A 17,469-nucleotide genomic window follows, 5' to 3' on the forward strand; every position below is an offset into this window, starting at 1 on the left:
GAGGGAGAGAGAATTGCAGAATTGTTGACTGCTGGATATGGAATAATACACACCCTTTGTTTACATAAACAGGAAGTCTTTGAAAGAACCTCAGCTCATTTCATCATGGTCAGCGTTACAGAGAAAATAAAATCTGTGCTGCTGATGAGAATCCAGGTCAAGACAAGAAAATGACAGGGCAATTAAAGCGTCTTCAGGCTTCTGGATGGCTTGACTTGAGAGAAAAACTAACGGAAATGCAGGACTATGCAGAGATCATGCTCTTCTTTTACCTGCTATAAGCATGAAAAATTTGTCTGCTGCTATGATAACCTTGAACTTCTGATCTCCTCGCCTCTGCCTCCTGAATGTTGAGAGTACAGATATGTGCTCCCACACCTGGTTTATGTGGTTCCAGGGATTGGACTGAGGGCTTCTTGCATGCTTAGGCAAACACTGTTACCAAGTTAGCCACATCCCTAGCCCCTCAAGTCAAAATATTCTATAGCAAAATCAGGAGAAATGAATGATTAAAGATCTTCACTTCCTAGTGAGCTCTAAAAGAGAGTCTACAAGCAACTAAAAACTAATGTCTAAAGATTTCAGAACATGGAGATTGAATTATTATAATTATAAATATTGAAATATTATAAGCCTTTTCATCTCCAAGATTAATTGAAAATAGGACAGTGGCTTCAAGACAGAAAATGTGTCTGTTTCTATATTTAAATGTCAGAGCAAGATTTTCTGTATTGTTTACTGAATATCAATTCTGACACAGCTATTTATGTAATTTAAATTTTTACATTTTTGAGAATTTAATACATGAGTTAGGTATTTATATCACATTCACTCTGTCCTTTCCCCTGTTTACTTCTCCCATTTCCTCCCATACTTCTTTCAAATTTATGACCTCTTTTTTATTATTGTTGTGCACACACACACACACACACACACACACACACACACACACGTACTGAGTCCCTTTAGTTTACTCATGAACTACTATTTAGGACTGACCACTTGAGATTGATTAAATCATTGGAGACCTCATCCCTAGAAAGAACTGATTAACTCATTCCCCCTCTCTCATATCCATTGATTAACAATAGCCATTCATCTGGGGATGGAACCTTGTAAAAATTGCACACATAACCCCATCCAAATAGGCTTGTTGACAAGTACCATTACACAGTCTTATATGGTTGGCCGACACATTTCCTTTTGCAATTTTGATGGTACTAAAGATTATTCTTGCCCCCTTACCCCGAGTAAGCCTAGATTTCTTTCACTCTAATGAGGAATACAAAATAAATAAAAAATAATATTAATACAAATTTCTCCAAAATGGTTCTGTAAGGACTGTGATTAAGGGTGGAACAAATGGGAATAGAATTCCTTAGCTTGGGAACATATAAAATTTTGGGTGCTGGGCTAACCCACTGAAATTAAATAGGTGGGAATGAATAGATTAAATATGAGCTTATTCAAATTATGTCAGACACACTTGCACAGATGAAACTAGGCAGTTCCATTGTGGTGAAGATTAGAAGGGTACTAGTAGGAAGAGATTTAATGGTGGTGGTTCTGGTGATAGACATGTTTTATTGACACCCTCCATCTGTGGCACCTTGTTGGTTTATTGTGTAGAGTAAATGGCATCATAGTAAAACTATCAGGAACTTGTCCTATGGATGGGTTGCTTCTGGGAAGTTTTCCAGGTGTGTTGGCCTCCTAGGATGCCTCCACCTGGAAGTTTTGCCTCTTGGTTATAAAGCTGAGTCATCTTTGAAACAAACACATTAGCTTTGACTATGAGTATTCCCAGGGAACATGTGATCTTGAGCCCATTCCAGTTCTTGTAGCTTTCAAGGATTTCCCATGACTAGGGAGAGAAACAATGGAACAGAAAGGGGATGTGTGGGCTAGGGGCAGAGACCTGGGTATAAAGGCTTTTTTTTTTTTTTTAACATATCTTGGGTCACTCATGTAGTTGATTTTAGGCCTCGATTTCTTCACTGGGTAGTAATACTATTGTGTTCCACAGAGTTATTGGGTCAGCATACCCAGTGAGCTATCTTGAGCTCAAATTAATTATTTGTAGAACTGAGGGACCTGAAGAGTCTTACACTGAATTTGTTTTTTATGGGTATATACAGTGGAAAATTGTATTTCCCACATTTGTCTCAAAACTCTATTAACCCAGCATTAAGTCAAGTGCAGTTTCTGGTTCTTTTAGCAGCTGTAAATAAGTAGGCCAGTCTGGACACTTGCAGGACAGATCTGTAGCTTCCTGGACATCTGGAGCTGGTGGCGATTGGGCAGGAGTCAGAGGGAGGTTGGATTCATTAGTTTGTTTGTCTGCTTGGGGTTTATTCTGCGAAGCTCTTTTTCTTCTAAGTGTCTGTTTTTTTTGTGTGTTGTTCCTTCCTGCAGTCACAGATGCTCACTGAGGGGTGAGGACCTCAACAGGCAGTGGCTGCTTCCCCAAGCTCATCTCCAGCCAACCATCTACCATGCCAAAGGTCTCCTCCACTACCTGTGCAGTATTGGCCGGGGGCCTGTGGTGAGTCACTTCCTTCTTTTCGTCAATTCTTCTCATTCATTACCAGATTCCTTCCGCCCTCCAGCAGGCAGTTTATCAGCTGTCCAGGCAAGAAAAACAAAGGGGAAAAAAGTATGTGATAACTTTAATGAGGGATTTATTATAATAGTTGTTGTATCAAGCTCCCACACACTGTTACACACTATCCAGCAGAATAGAGTCTCCTTGTATTACATTTCTGGAAGCTGGCAGCCTACAATCAAAGAGATGGCAAGCTGTTCTGTTGCTGGTGTCTTTAGGAAAAAATTGCTTCCTTCTCTTGCAGTGTATTGTGGCGATTGGCAGTGCTTAGCCGTCTTTGGTTTATGGTGGCCCATTTGAGTCATGGCCTACATCTTCCCAGGACCATCTGAGCTTGGTGTCTGGTGGTCCTCATTCTCTCTTCTAAGGGTGTTCATCATTGAATTAGAACAGTGACTCGGTTTGATAGCAGCATTTTTTCAACTTGTTAAGTAAGATGTTCCTTCTGTATAAGGACATAGTCCTAGGCACCAGGGATGAGGGTGGCAAAAAATATTTTACAAAGATGCAGTTTATCTCACAAGAGGTTCAGAACAATGGATCAGTACTCACTGGTGAAAACTGGACAAAATGTAAAATGAATTACATTTTCTTGACTTAAATTTTTCTAATTTTACTCCGGCTTCACTAAACTAGACAAAAATATACACACCCATTAGAGGGTGGAGAAAATCTTCTAAATGTTCATATTTAGATTCAACTAACATTCATGTTTTTCAAGACAATTCTAGCGCTATTTTAGGTTGTTTCACATGTAGGGTTTCCAGTCCCAGGTACTATGCAAATGATGTCAGACAGACCATTTGAAATGAGAGGCCCTAGCTCCAGAAAAGAAAAAGGAAATGACAGCAGAGTGGTCTGTGGGAATGTTTGTGTTGTCTACAAACTGAGCAGTTCCATCAGCAGAAGTGTGGGGGCAAATGTCCACATGTAAAAGCTTAGTTAAAAGTGAAGGAACATCAGAATGGGGAACTCTATCCTAATCCACTTTCTAAAGCTTCTACTATGGGATTGAGAGCATGGCATATTTAATGAGTCCTGGGAAGATGTGTGAATGTGTGCTTTAGGTTTGTACTCAAATGTCAAGATCAAAGATCAACATGTAAAGTGCTCTCCAAAAGGCTATTTAAATGTACACTGCAGAGTAGAGATTCAGTTCTCTTGTTGTTGGAGGCTACTTATTTGTTTCCGGATTGCCCAAACTCCTGAAATAATCATACAGAAATCTGTATTAATTGCAATGCTGTTTGGCCAATAGCTTTAACATATTTAGCAAGCTTTTACATCTTAAATCAACCCATCTCTATTAATGTGTGCACCACTACAAGGTCATGGCCTACTGGCAAGTTTCTAACATCTGTCTCCTCTGGTGGTGGCTACATGGCATCCCACTGACTTCATCTACTTTCTCCCAGCATTTAGCTTAGTTTTCCTGCCTCGCTCTATTCTGCCCAATAACAGGCCAAAGCAGCTTTCTTATTCATTCACCAATAAAAGCAACATATATACAGAAGGACTTCCCAGACCATGTTGTGTTTTATTTTGTTGATTTTATTGATCTATACATTTTTCTCTGCTCCCTTCCTTGTCTCTCTCCTCCCCTTCAACCCTCTCCCAAGGTCCCCATGCTCCCAATTCACTCAGGAGATCTTGTCCTTTATTACTTCCCATGTAGATTAGATCCTTGTATGCCATTCTTAGGGTCCTCATTGTTGTCTGGGTTCTCTGGGATTGTAGGCTGGTTTTCTTTGCTTTATGTTTATAAATCATTTATGAGTGAGTACATATGACAGTTGTCTTTCTGGGTCTGGGTTACCTCACTCAATATGATGTTTTCTAGCTCCATCCATTTGCCTGCAAATTTCAAGATGTCATTATTTTTCTCTGTTGTGTATTACTCCATTTTATAAATGTACCACATTTTCCTTATCTATTCTTTAGTTGAGGGGCATTTAGGTTGTCAACAAGACAAAAGGGAAGCCTACAGAGTGGGAAAAGTTCTTTATTATAATCCACATCAGACAGAGGTCTGATCTCAAAAATATACTAAGAACTCAAGAAATCGGTCATCAAAAGAACAAATAACCCAATTAAAAAACATGGAGTACAGACTTAAACAGAGAACTCTCAACAGAGGAATCTAAAATGACTGAAAGACACTTTAGGAAATATTCAACATCCTTAGTCATAGGTGAAATGCAAATCAAAACAACTCCGAGATTCCATCTTATACCTGTAAGAATGGCCAAGATCAAAAACACTGATGACAACTTATGCTGGAGAGGTTGTGGGGTAAAGGGAACACTCCTGCATTGCTGGTGGGAGTGCAAACTGGTACAGTCCCTTTGGATATCAGTGTGGCGATTTCTCTGAAAATTAGGAAATAATTTCCTCAAGACCCAGCAATACCACTTTGGGGTCTATAGCCAAGGGATGCTCAATCGTGCCGCAAGGACATGTGCTCAACTATGTTCATAGTAGCTTTGTTTGTCATAGCCAGAACCTGGAAACATGTTGTGACTTTCTTTTTTTTTTTTTTTTTTTTTTGATGTCACACTATAGCCTCTCTTTGTGACTTGCTCTTTGAGAGAATATGTTGATGGTACCCACATACAGGTTGAAAGATTTTTCTGAACTCATGGACCTCAAAATAGTCATTAACTTGTATGTATACTTTATTTTGGTGAAAGGAAACAGATGGAAATAGACCCTGGCAAGTTATACATGTCATATCTATGAGGGAGCTGGTGTAAGCGCCCCCTTCCAGTAGAGCTTAAAGGAGAGCTTAACTCTCTGGCAACAGCGTAACTAAAAATTAGATAACTTCACCTGAACTTGATGCTAAGGGTATTTTTATTCTGATTCTCTTATTTTAATTATTTTTATCTCTATAGTGCAGTGTGTAATTCAAAACCTGCATATGATAAATAATGATCAATTAAGAGTGTGTAACATTTCTATCTTCTTAAAAATTAAAAAAAAAGCAGTATGGAAGACAAACATTCTAAGCTCTCATTTATTTGTGGATGCTTAGAATGTCAGTGTCAATATAGAAAATGGTTACTAACAAGCTACAGAGGAAGAGGGATGAAAGCAGGAGGGAGGTTGGATAATAGACCCAAAAAGCACGGAAGCAGGGAGCAGTGACGTCTAGTGATTCTCAGCGCAGTAGACTGACTGCTGATTTACAGGAACTTATATATTTTAAATATTTATAATTCAGAGGCTCCAAACACAACGCGATTATGAAAGTATAGATATGTCAGTTGCCATGACTTTATTATCCCACATTCCATATAGACATTGAACTATCACTGGATATTCCATAAATAGGTTCAGATAAATTTTGGGGAGGAGGTGGTCAGCTACATAGCCATGGGGTGCTTTCCACAGTAAATTCTTCACTCACTCCAAATCCATCCTCCTCCCGACATCAAACTTACGTCTCCAGGTTCAAGCCTTGCACCAAAACTCATCCTACTAGCACTGATTATCTGGCACTGCCCAAATCCCCAGCCAAAGAGAAACACTCCTATCCAGCAGAATATTCCAGAGTTAGTTTAAAGGTTTATCTCCAAGAGCCTATCAAGAGACAAAGCGTTCTTTGAAACCTGCCAAGTTCCCCTGCTCCAGATTTGCCGAGTCTACTTCTCTTTTGCCATAGTACAGCGTGTGCTCCCACCCCAAGAATCTAAATTCAACACTGGGTCAAACTTACAATAGCATGCTGCTGCCATCCCTGCCTCACGCAAGGAGGTAGCGTAATCTCTGCTGCTGATTGCCTTCAACAAGCTCTCCATAGACAAGGCTCCAATCTCATGGTTGCAAGCTGGAAGAAGGTTTCTCTGTGTGGCATGCCATATCTGATACACATTTAAACGCACGCGCATCGTAAACCCACCACAAAACAGGATTTCTTTCTGCTCCGACAATCTCTAATTGAAGAGCACGGCATTTATTTTAAGGTGTGACAGGTGAAAGGCTTGTTTAAAAGTATAAATAAACATTAATTAGCTATAAACATGACAGCCGCAGACTTGTTTCCTGCTGGGACCATCTGAGAGGTGGGTGAGAAACAGCTGAGTACTAACTGCTATTCACGGTGTTATGGAGCTCTCTAATTGGCTGAATGTCACCTTTTAGTTACCTACAGGGCTAAATTTAACCCTCCTCCCACCGGCAGCTGCATCCCTGCCATTCACTCGTACTGGTCCTGTCCTGGCAGGGACAGAGTCCCTCTGTGTCCACACTGATTTTTAAGCTCTATGGATGGCAATTAATGTCGACTCTGCCTCATTGCTGGGTCTTATGAAAATGTTTTCAAGTACTGGGAAAACACTCTGTGATGGCTGGGAAGATCCACCTATTATAGATGCTTCTCAGGTATTTGAGTCTTGGGTGAATTAATGTGATTCGCAAAGACCAATAAGATGTGAGATAGAGATGAAAATCACTATGCTAATTCCTCTGAGGCTTGCCAATAAGCAGGCATGTACCTCTGTTAGTCATTTCCTGCATCTGTTCACCTTCCCTACAATCTAAATAGTCATATCCCTGTTTGTATATTAATTTATATCATGGAATTGTAATGATTATTGTAAACACTAGTGATATAAAGCCAATACACACATTTTGTTTTATGGCTTTTAAAACTTTAATAATCATACATGCATATAGCATGTTTGAACAAATCCAGCCCTGTTACCTCTCCTCTAATTCCTATCTTACACTCTCTCCCACTTTTCCCTTCCAATGCTATGGGCTTTAAAATATAATCTAATACCCACAAAATCTATTTACTGATACATATATACATACATACATACATACATACATACATGTATATGAGTGTGCAGCCATCTACTGGGGCATAGGTGGGCTCTCAGGGCCTGCATTGCAAAGGAAAAGTGATTCTTCCTTAACCAGCAACTATTAGTTGCTAATAGGGCCTTAGTTATCACCGGTTGCTAATAGGACCTCATCATCCCCTGCCCCATCCATTTTTTCCAATGATTAAACAGCCTTGAAGAAAGAGGGCATATTGAGGTGTCCCATTTAAAACTGAATACTCCACAATCTTATCTTCTGCATATTGGCTGTTTGTGGGTCTCTGTATTAATCACCACATACTGTAAAAAGAAGCTTCTATGGTGAAGGTTGAGAAATACATGTATCTACGGGCATAAAGATAAGAACTCAGACACGGGTTTCTTACAATGTCCATTTAACAGAATAAAAGGTGACCCTCTGATCTGAGTTCTTAAGGAGACAGCATGACCCAAAGTAATAAAAATGGTGACCGAGGATGTGCAAAGCTTTTCTGGGACATTTGTGAGGCAGATGATGAGTTGAGATGGAATCATGGAAGAACTGGGTGGTGACACCTCTTCTTCTATATTTGAAGGATAAGCTGGCACGGGGAACTCTCCTGGGCTCTTACAGATCTGCTAGCTCTTTCCCATTTTATTGAACCCATAATGATTGTTCTTGTTTGTCAGAGAGTTCAGGTGCTGGACTCAAAAGACCAGACAGACAAGAAATGTTAGCATATTCTTGTCTTGAAATATTGTTCAATTCTTGTCCTAGATGGCTATAATAAATACCCAGATCAAAAACAACCTGGAGAGGAAAGGGTTTATTTCAGCTTACCCTTTCAGGTCACAGTCCGTCATTAAAGAAAGTCAGAGAAAGAACTCCAGGCAGGAACTCAAGCAGAAACTATGGAGGAGTGAATACTGATTACTAGTTTGCTCTCTGGCTCACGCTCAGCTTTCTTATATAGCCCAGATCCATGGGCCCAAGGACAGTGCTACCCAAAGTGGACTAGGCCCTTTTCTACATCAGTCATCAGTAGTTCAATCTTTCACAGCCATGACCTCAGGCTAAAGTAATCTAGGCAGTTCTTCAATGAAAGATCTCTTCCCAGGTGACTCTATGCTGCATCAAGTTGACAATAAAAGCTAACCAGTGTAATAATCAAAATTCTCCCCAATAAGAAAATCCAATTAACTAGCTGTACATTCAATATACAAATTGATATCAAAACATTATTTTAAGTGAAAGAAATTGGGTATGAAAGGATACATAGTATATGTTTGTATTTCATAACAAGGATAGGTAAACATTATAGCACTATTTAACTCTAGGGAATGAACTTGTAGAAAGTGGAAATATTCTTTATCATGATTGAGACTAAGTTATACTAACCTCACTGAACTATATAATTCAGTATTTATATTTTCCAGTAATGGACAATTTTTGCCTAGATACAGAAAATTTAAAAATACAGAAAACAAGAATACAGAGGCTAACATACAGCTGGAGGAAAAACTGGGGTGCGTGAAATAGACTGGTCAGCCCGGAAGGGTGCGAGTCAAGTCTAGAAAGGCAGCTTTGCCAGTACCTAACAGAAGGCAGTGAAAATGCCGTTTAGAAGTCATGAAGACTCAACCAGAGAGAAAACATGCCAGCAGGGAAGCCCAGTGTAACAGACAAGTTCAAGAATCGGCTGTTAAGAGGCATCGACTTGCTTCCTGTTTGTGACGCTCCACATGAGAGCCAGAAGACCCTTGACCCAGAGCACAGTCCAGCACAGCATCACCACTGGGAGAGAGCTCTCAGGCTAGAGCCGGGTCAAAGGATGCCAGGCAAACAGTCTCTGAGGAGCTGCCATGTTGCAGCTGCTGGCTTGGTCCTTGGGCTGCTGCCAAGACCCAGGCTTCAGGATTAGGAGAGGTATTGATTCCCATCCTCATGGCTCTTGCTGCGTGAGTGCCTGTTGATAAAGGGATTTCAAGATTCTTTGAAGAGCTCATTGATCTCCCTTTACAACCCTCACAAACTGAGCTGCCTTCTGCCAGGGGACAGAACAGGTCCTGTGTGTGAGCATGTGTGTGTGTGTGTGTGTGTGTGTGTATGCACACATGTGTTTCCTTTCTCTCAGGACCAGTGGAATGGGAGTGTTCTCCATGTAAAAGACTTTCCATTTTTTTTTTTTTTTAATTTTACCATGAGGCTTTTGGCCTATTGGCAAGGATCTGGTGCATCTGTCTTCTGTAGTTACATGGCTTCTCCCTGACTCTGCTTACTCTCTCTCTCTCTCTCTCTCTCTCTCTCTCTCTCTCTCTCTCTCTCTCTCTCTCTCTCTCTCTCTTCCAACCTGGCTTTACTCTGTTAAGACATTGGCCGAAAGCAGCTTCTTTATTAACCAATGGCAATAAATCATATTCACAGCATACATCACCTCCTACATCACACTGTGTATTTGAATATATGATGGGGGGAAAAAATCAACCTTAAACCCTTCCTACTATAATTGGGGGAGGAGAATGTAATACTCATACAGGTGCTGGAAGAGAATAACTCCAATTTGTATTCTTGCATTTAGAATTGTTCATACTAGAAGAATAAACATAGCTTCATGGCATTGAAAGGCTATGTTTGGGTGTGAACTTTTACTGACACAAGATAGCTATATGCAAATGGATGGTCAAAGTTTGCTCCATGTTTCACCTATTGATGTCTTCTACATCCTTTATAAGTACCATGGATTCCCCCAGCGTTCATACACACACACACACACACACACACACACACACACACACACACACCACACACACGAAAGAAATAGTACAGACAACAAGCTATTGAAGAGAGTCTTCTTTCTTTATTTTATTTTATTTTATTTTAAGAACATTTTTCCATTTATTTTATATACTGACTGCAGTCTTGTCTCTTCCCCGGGCTCCCTCCCATCCTCTTCCCCTCTACCCCTCCCCTTCCAGTCCTCTGCCATCTCCACTCAGATAGGGGCAGGCCTTCCATGGACTTGAAAAAATTATAGCATGTCATGCTGAGGGGGGACCAAGGCTGGGCAAGTTAATCCAGCATGGGGAACAGGTTCGCCAAAGCCAGCTAAGTGCCAGGGACAGGTTCTGATCTCTTTGCTAGGAGCCTTACAAAGAGACCAAGGTACACAACTGTCACACACTTACAGAGGGCCTAGGTCAGACCCAAGGAGGTTCCCCTAGCTGGTTTGGATTTGGTGACTTTGTAGTGATTAGCTGCGGGCTAATATATATATTACATACAACACACACACACATGTTCTAGCAAGGTCTTATTCAGACTGAGAAGTCACAATGACTATGTTGTTTAAAGGTATCGTGGGGGCTACTGATTCTCTCCATCAACAAGTATAAATGGAGAAAGGGATCCATTTTCAGCTTGAGGCACCTGCCTGGATCACCCTGCAAAACTTTATCTTAAGTGTCAAGCTTACTGCTCAGGGGCATCCAACCAGTGACAGAAAATAGGAAATAGCAACACAAGACCTTGGCTTAACAATCTTCTTAGAGTGTTCTTTTTCAGTGGTGGATCCACTGTTTTTACATGTTTGATTTCAGAAAATGTTTTACGCCAGATAGATCAGAGCCTGAGATGTAACAAGTCTCTTTTTCTATGGGCATATAAGGGTAAGATGCTTAACCTCCTGCAACATTAGGAAAAGTCAAATGGCAGCATCTTCCTTGAGAGATATTTATACTAATTGTGGATGAATATACAATCTTTGCTTCGTAATTGGCCCATATCAGACATTCTAATAGATACGAGGCATTAAAGTTATTGAATTAGTGGTAGGTATTCAATACAAAAGAAAGCCAAATATTGAACAATATATTTTGGGTTACCTTATATTAGGTTTTCCAAAATAATTGAAAAAGAAAACCTTATGTTGCCTGTGGCTATTCTCATCCATCATTGGATGTCACCTCCGACTTAGATATCATGTTACCTACGGAGAGGGAGAGGGTGCATTAAAACCTTGACAGCCATGAATTTCACATCCAAAGATTCTACCAAGTATAGACTGGAAAATATTAAGGAAAAAAGTAGTTTGCTAAACATTGAAAACTTTGTTTTCCTGTCATTATTCCCTGAAAATTCCCATAGCATTTATGATGTATTAGGTATTGTAGGCAGTATAAAGATCATGCAAAGCATTTGGGAGCATGTCCATATCATATGCAAATATCGAGCTGTTTGCATAAGGAACTCAAGAATTCATGGATTTTTGTGTCTGTGAAGGCGCCTGACACTTTGTAGATTCTGGGAGAAGCTGGTATCTCTAGCAGCTAGTGCTGCATCTGGGATAGCAGTCTTGTAAACTGGGCTCTTGAAAGGTAATTGCACTTGTCACCAACATCATTTCCCTCATGGAGATATTTACTATTCTCAGAAATGTGGGCTGAATACTGCCTGCCCAGTATGGTCTACAAGAGGAATCTCCAGGGCTTAGTGAGCCTTGGCTGGTTGAGTTAGAAGTGTTGCTCTTTGGGGATTCCATCTCATTCTCCAGAACTTGCCTTCTCCCAGACTCAGGCTTGCTTTCATTTTCCTGTGGTAATTGTATAAATAATGCAGAGAGTCTCACTGCTGCGAAGGGGCAACGAGACCCAGATGTCAGGATCGGGAAAACACAGCAGCTCAAAGCTGGCAAAGCAGAACTGTAAACACAATCAGGGCGAGGGGAGCCACAGGGAACAGGGGAAGCACTAAGGGAAGGATTTGAAACAGAGTGACCTCATGAAGATGGGGGGGGCCAATTAACTTGCAGAGAAATCAGAATGGGAACCGAGGGAGAAAGATGGGGAGGTGTGTGCAGAGCATAGCAATGCGATCCTGAGCAACTTCTTTCTGCACAATGAATGACAGAATACATGGTTGTTTGAATTAAATTAACCTTGCAATCAAGCTTGGGCATGAATTCAGCGGGAGGTGTCCTAGGGGTAGACATAAGGACTAGATGTTAGAGCCATAATCCAAGGCACACCACTCATTTGGCTGATGAAGAAATTAAGACCCCAAGAGGGGACAGTTTAACTAAGGGTCAGAAGTCAAGACAAAGCACACTAGCTCAAGAAAAAGAAAACTGTATGGACCCTTTAAATCCATGTCTATTTCTATGTTTTGTTTTTGGTTTTTTGTTTTTTTTTTTTGTCTTGGAGAATAGTGTGATAATTACCTATTAATTGAACCCCCAAATTCAGTTATAATTACTAACTTCATTCTCACTGTGCCTTTAAATGCATTTAGTCTCCAAGTTGTGTGAATTTTGCCTTCTTACAAGCATTTTTTATTCTTTAATTTATTTTAATTTTAATTCGTGTGTGTGTGTGTATATATATATATGTGTGTGTGTGTGTGTGTGTGTGTGTGTGTGTGTGTGTACACGCATGCGCATATGTGCGTATGTGCGCACCATGGTGTAGCAGTCATAGAACTACTTTCTGGAGTCGGTTCTTTTTTCCAACCATGTGAGTTCCAGGCATAGAATTAAGGTCCTTGGGCTTGCACAGCAAATTCTTTGTCCACTTAGCCATCTTTCCAGCCCAAACTTCCTTTTCTCTATATACTTGTCTCTGTTGGCTTCAGCTACACCCTTGTCATGCCTCTAGCCTTGTGGTCTCTTTCCTGGGATCCATTCTTAAACTCTTCACCTTTCCATGTGATCCCACTTTCCCCTCTGGTGCAGATGCTTTACACCTCTAGAAAAGCATCCAGATATCCTAGAAATGGCATTTAAGTGCACTAATTAGCAGCCTACTGCCCACATCTATAGTTTCCTAAAATCCATTCTTAATTTACTTTTAGCCAATTTTGAATTATTGTAATTCCTCAAACGTCTAACTTGTTCTTCCCCATGTTTTTTGTTGTTGTTGTTGTTTTTATGTTTGTGTGGTAAGATTTCATTGAAGATATAACCTTTCTTTGTGGCTTGACGGACCACTATGTTACACCCTGCTGGGATGCCACTCCTTGGAAGGGCATGTAAAACACTCCTCTCTAGAAGCATGAAATCTGCTTTTAGTTGGATTTCCAGAGAGTTATGCTTATCATCACCATAGCTTTCTCCTCTGGCTACCACGTTTGTTGTCTTTCAGGGTCATTCCCAACAAACAGTTTCTAGATGAAACAGGATAGAAAAGAAAAAAAAAATGTTGTTTGGGTATTAAGGGAAATTTGTATTTAAATATTTATTCATCTACTCAGTAATTGAAGCATGAGTGTTTTTATTTAAAATTGGGGGCAATTATGCCTACTTCATCTTGAGATACTCATTGTTATTATTTTATAATAACTTTAATAAATCTTTAGCACATGGTTATACAAGTAGGTATCCTATAACATCCATTTTGTATAACTTCTTAACATTCCAGTTGAAGCCTCACAAGTGTTCAATAGATAAATTAATTATTTATCATTGTTGTTGCTGTGGAGAGCAACACTAAGTTATGTTAAAATTTTAATTCTTCCTGCCGCAGAGCAGAAATGCAGATTTTTGTTGAATAAATTGATGAGTGAGATAGGGCTGTTGATTAATCTATGAATGTTGTGATCTCCAAACTGGGCACACTCATTACTATTCTGGCAAAGGATCTGGCTGGATGAAAATACAAGTATCACATCTTCAAGCAGAAAAGAAAAAGCTTCCTCAACTGAAAGAAGTTGATAATTTGACTTATAATTGCCCCCCTGCAATTTGGAGGAGCACATGTTTCTTATAATTAACAGGCATTTATTTTTAGGAATGTTGTTTGAGCGGCTCGCAGAACAATGTCTCTATTTCTTTCATTCCGAATCCTCAGAGGCCACTGGAATCCTAGGGCTTAGCAGAGCTCATTCCTACAGGTGAATAGGTCTATAATTTGTCATTTACCTCGGCTTTCAGAGTCTGTAAGGATCAGGGAAAAAAAAATAGCGACTTTTATCTCTAACTGAATCCAGCATTTAAGGCACTCCTGTCACCAAGCAGCCTCCTGGCTTTATTGAGAAAGCTGTTGCTAAGACACAGGCTTAATTTGTTTGCACACTTTTCATAAGAATGGTGCGTGTTTATTCACACAGGAAAGCTGAGATGGGAGAGATAAAGGTTGGTGGAAAGTTCACCATGGGAGACGATGAGACCTTAAACAGTTATTTTGTTGGCTCCTCTAGGAAAGAGGGTTTTGAAAGTATGATCTTGGGACCAGGACCATCAGCCTCACATGGGTGCTTGATAGAAAGACAAATACTTCAGCCTGATTCAGACTAACTCGAATCATAGAATTGCTGGAGCATGGTTTGCCAAGTCCTCCATGTTGTTCTGATGCAAGTTGATATATGAGAGCCATTGCCGCGTACTGTAGGCTAGAATATTATCCGTGTCTCATCTATCACTGGGCTGTGAAAATGAGAATATTCTTTTCTGCTGGAAAGCCATGGCATAATCTTAGCCAGCACAGATGGTTCAGAAGAGGATACTCATTTTTTAAAAGGTACCTCACAACTCCTCCATGAACCTCCCTAATCTGATAACTCAGATCAGACATGAACATAATATTAGAAAATAAGTGTATGCGATGCCCAAGAGGGAAATAATTTATAAACCAACGTAATCACAAGGGTTTACTAACAAATCATATGAAACCCAGCAAATTCTTGCTGAAATGGAGTCTGAAGGTGCTTTACTAATAAGGACAGACCATACTCCTAGATATGAGCAGATACCATGGATAAAATGCATAATCTAGAGCTAATTTGTCAGTTTGAGCAACTGGTTATCACTTTACAGATTAATTCCCTGGTTTGCAAACTTCCTAATGCTGCAGCCAGTTAATAGAGTTCCTCATGTTATGGTGACCCCAATCATAAAATCGTTTCATTGCTAGTTTATAATTGTAATTTTGCTACTGTTAAGGTGTATAATGTGAGCATCTGATATGCAGGATATCTGATATGCGACCCCTCTGGGGGTTGCTGTTCATAGATTGAGAACCACTGGCTTAATCAGTTATGTGAGCGGTGTCTTTGCTCAACAGTCACCTACATTTAGTCAGACTGAGATGCTCGGTCTTCCTTGGCACAAGGAGACGTAAAGGATTAGGAGATGGGTCCTGAGCTGCATTTATGATGTGGTACCTATACCCACTTCCTATAAGGGGAGACATTCACCAAGGCACTAGCAATGCAGCATCTTCATCCTTGAGAAAGCTCCAAAGTCCTCCTACACTGAAGGTCAGGTCTATAGTGGATGCCACTATTGATATAGGTCTTTGATTTGGATGGAATATGTAATCCCAAAAGAGAAGAGTAAAGAGCTGCCCTTAACCATGAAAGGCAACCCACATGCAGTGGTCATCATAACATTTGTCTCCTCAATGTTTCCCACATCTAAAATTATTGTAGATGCTCCATATTCCCTTTGCCTAAGGTATGTATCATATACACATTTTGCGGATTTACTTTTCTTTTTCTTGAGATAGGATCACATAGAAGCCTCGTTGGCCTAAAATTCTTTAGACGGATGAGAAATGTCTGAACTCGTGAGTCTCTCGAACTCATGATTCCCTTGCCTCCATCCACCAAACGTGAAGGTTATAAGGAATTTACAGAAGAACGAAGCATGCCATATATTTCATTACACTCTGCTCCCTCCTGGGAGCCCTGCAATCTACCTTCTTCCCTGAGGGTTTTTCCATGCAGCTGTGCCAGACCCCACCACTCCCAGACGACTGGTTACTCTGAGTCAACAGCATCTCTCTGACAACTCTGACATTTCAAACATGGAAGAGACCAGTGCACCAGCCTGGATTTATTTTCTCTTTTCTGTTGCTTATTGCAGGTCTTCTGTGACTTCCATGGTCACTCCCAAAAGAAGAATGTGTTCCTTTATGGTTGCAGCATGAAGGAAACTTTGTGGCAAGCAGGCTGCACTGTGGGTGGCCCTGCCCTGGTCGAGGATGTCAGCTACAGGGTAAGTCACTCTATTGCATTGTATGGTATATTGTAACCACAACTTTACTGTGAGGACCTTTACTGCTTACCTTTGTTTCTAGACAGATAATTTACCACTGACCTATAGTTTAGTTCCCATTCATCTTTTTTTCTCTTAAAATAACCATCTTGACTATTTTACCCATACAGTTAGTTATAACGCAAGTAGAGTAGAGGTTTCTAGATCCAATGTACATTTGTGTTGAATAATGTCACACTACCTGGTAACTTTATTTCTTGTCTTCTCTATGACACAGGGAATTAATTGGTGACAAGAAGCCTTATTTTAATGTCTGGCTTTATAATTGTTAACTCTGTAAATTATTATTCTGTCATTTATAAAATAAAGGTAGTAGAAATACTGTTTCATTCATAAAGATTCTGAGAGGAACATAATGATTCTGAATGCAAAGTCCGTAAGAAAATATGAAGGAATGATTATAGCATCTCTCTGCACTAACGTTCTTTGACAAACAGAACAATGACCCACTGAAACTAATTTTGTGTTATATGGACTCCAGTCATGGGGACTGCTGTATATTCACACCATGAGAGAGAACTTAAGGAGGAGAAAGGGAGGAGGACTATTCCATGTCGGGATAAAATATGACTGCTTAGAGGGCATCCAGAAGAGCTGGAATTTACACAGATATCCAAATACAAAATAAACATTAGCCTTTGTTTCAATTTTTGAAGAAAATAAAGAAGATTGTGGTGATACCGACTTCTTGTAAATCTTTGATTATTCTGAGTACTATAATTCACCATACACAAAGTAGTAGTTCATCTCTAAGGTTAATGAAATACTAAAAAAGAAATAAAATATTCACCAAGCTAAGCAGGAGTAGTGGTCTGTGGGCTTATTCTTAGTACTAGAAGGCTGAAGATGAAGGATACTGAGTTGAAGATGAAATTGGGGTACATAGGGAAACCTGCTCTCAAACAAAAGAAACAAAATCTAAACAAAGCAACCAACAATATGAACAAAAAACCAAAAAGAAGCAAAATCAACCACTTTTCAAACAAAGAAATTATCATATGAGAAACCA

At 40.0% G+C, this 17,469-nt stretch overlaps 1 protein-coding gene across 1 annotated transcript in view; it reads left to right on the top strand.

The window, feature by feature from the left end:
* The window catches only part of Agbl1 (AGBL carboxypeptidase 1), a 693,592-nt gene that overhangs the window by 340,148 nt on the left and 335,975 nt on the right, over nt 1-17,469 (top strand). Inside the window, exons 18-19 of the mRNA XM_038313425.1 lie at nt 2,416-2,545; nt 16,269-16,400. Coding sequence (XP_038169353.1) covers nt 2,416-2,545; nt 16,269-16,400 — 262 coding nt within the window. The remainder of the gene's footprint in view (nt 1-2,415; nt 2,546-16,268; nt 16,401-17,469) is intronic.

Source organism: Arvicola amphibius, chromosome 12, assembly GCF_903992535.2.
Source record: "Arvicola amphibius chromosome 12, mArvAmp1.2, whole genome shotgun sequence".
NCBI lineage: Eukaryota > Metazoa > Chordata > Mammalia > Rodentia > Cricetidae > Arvicola > Arvicola amphibius.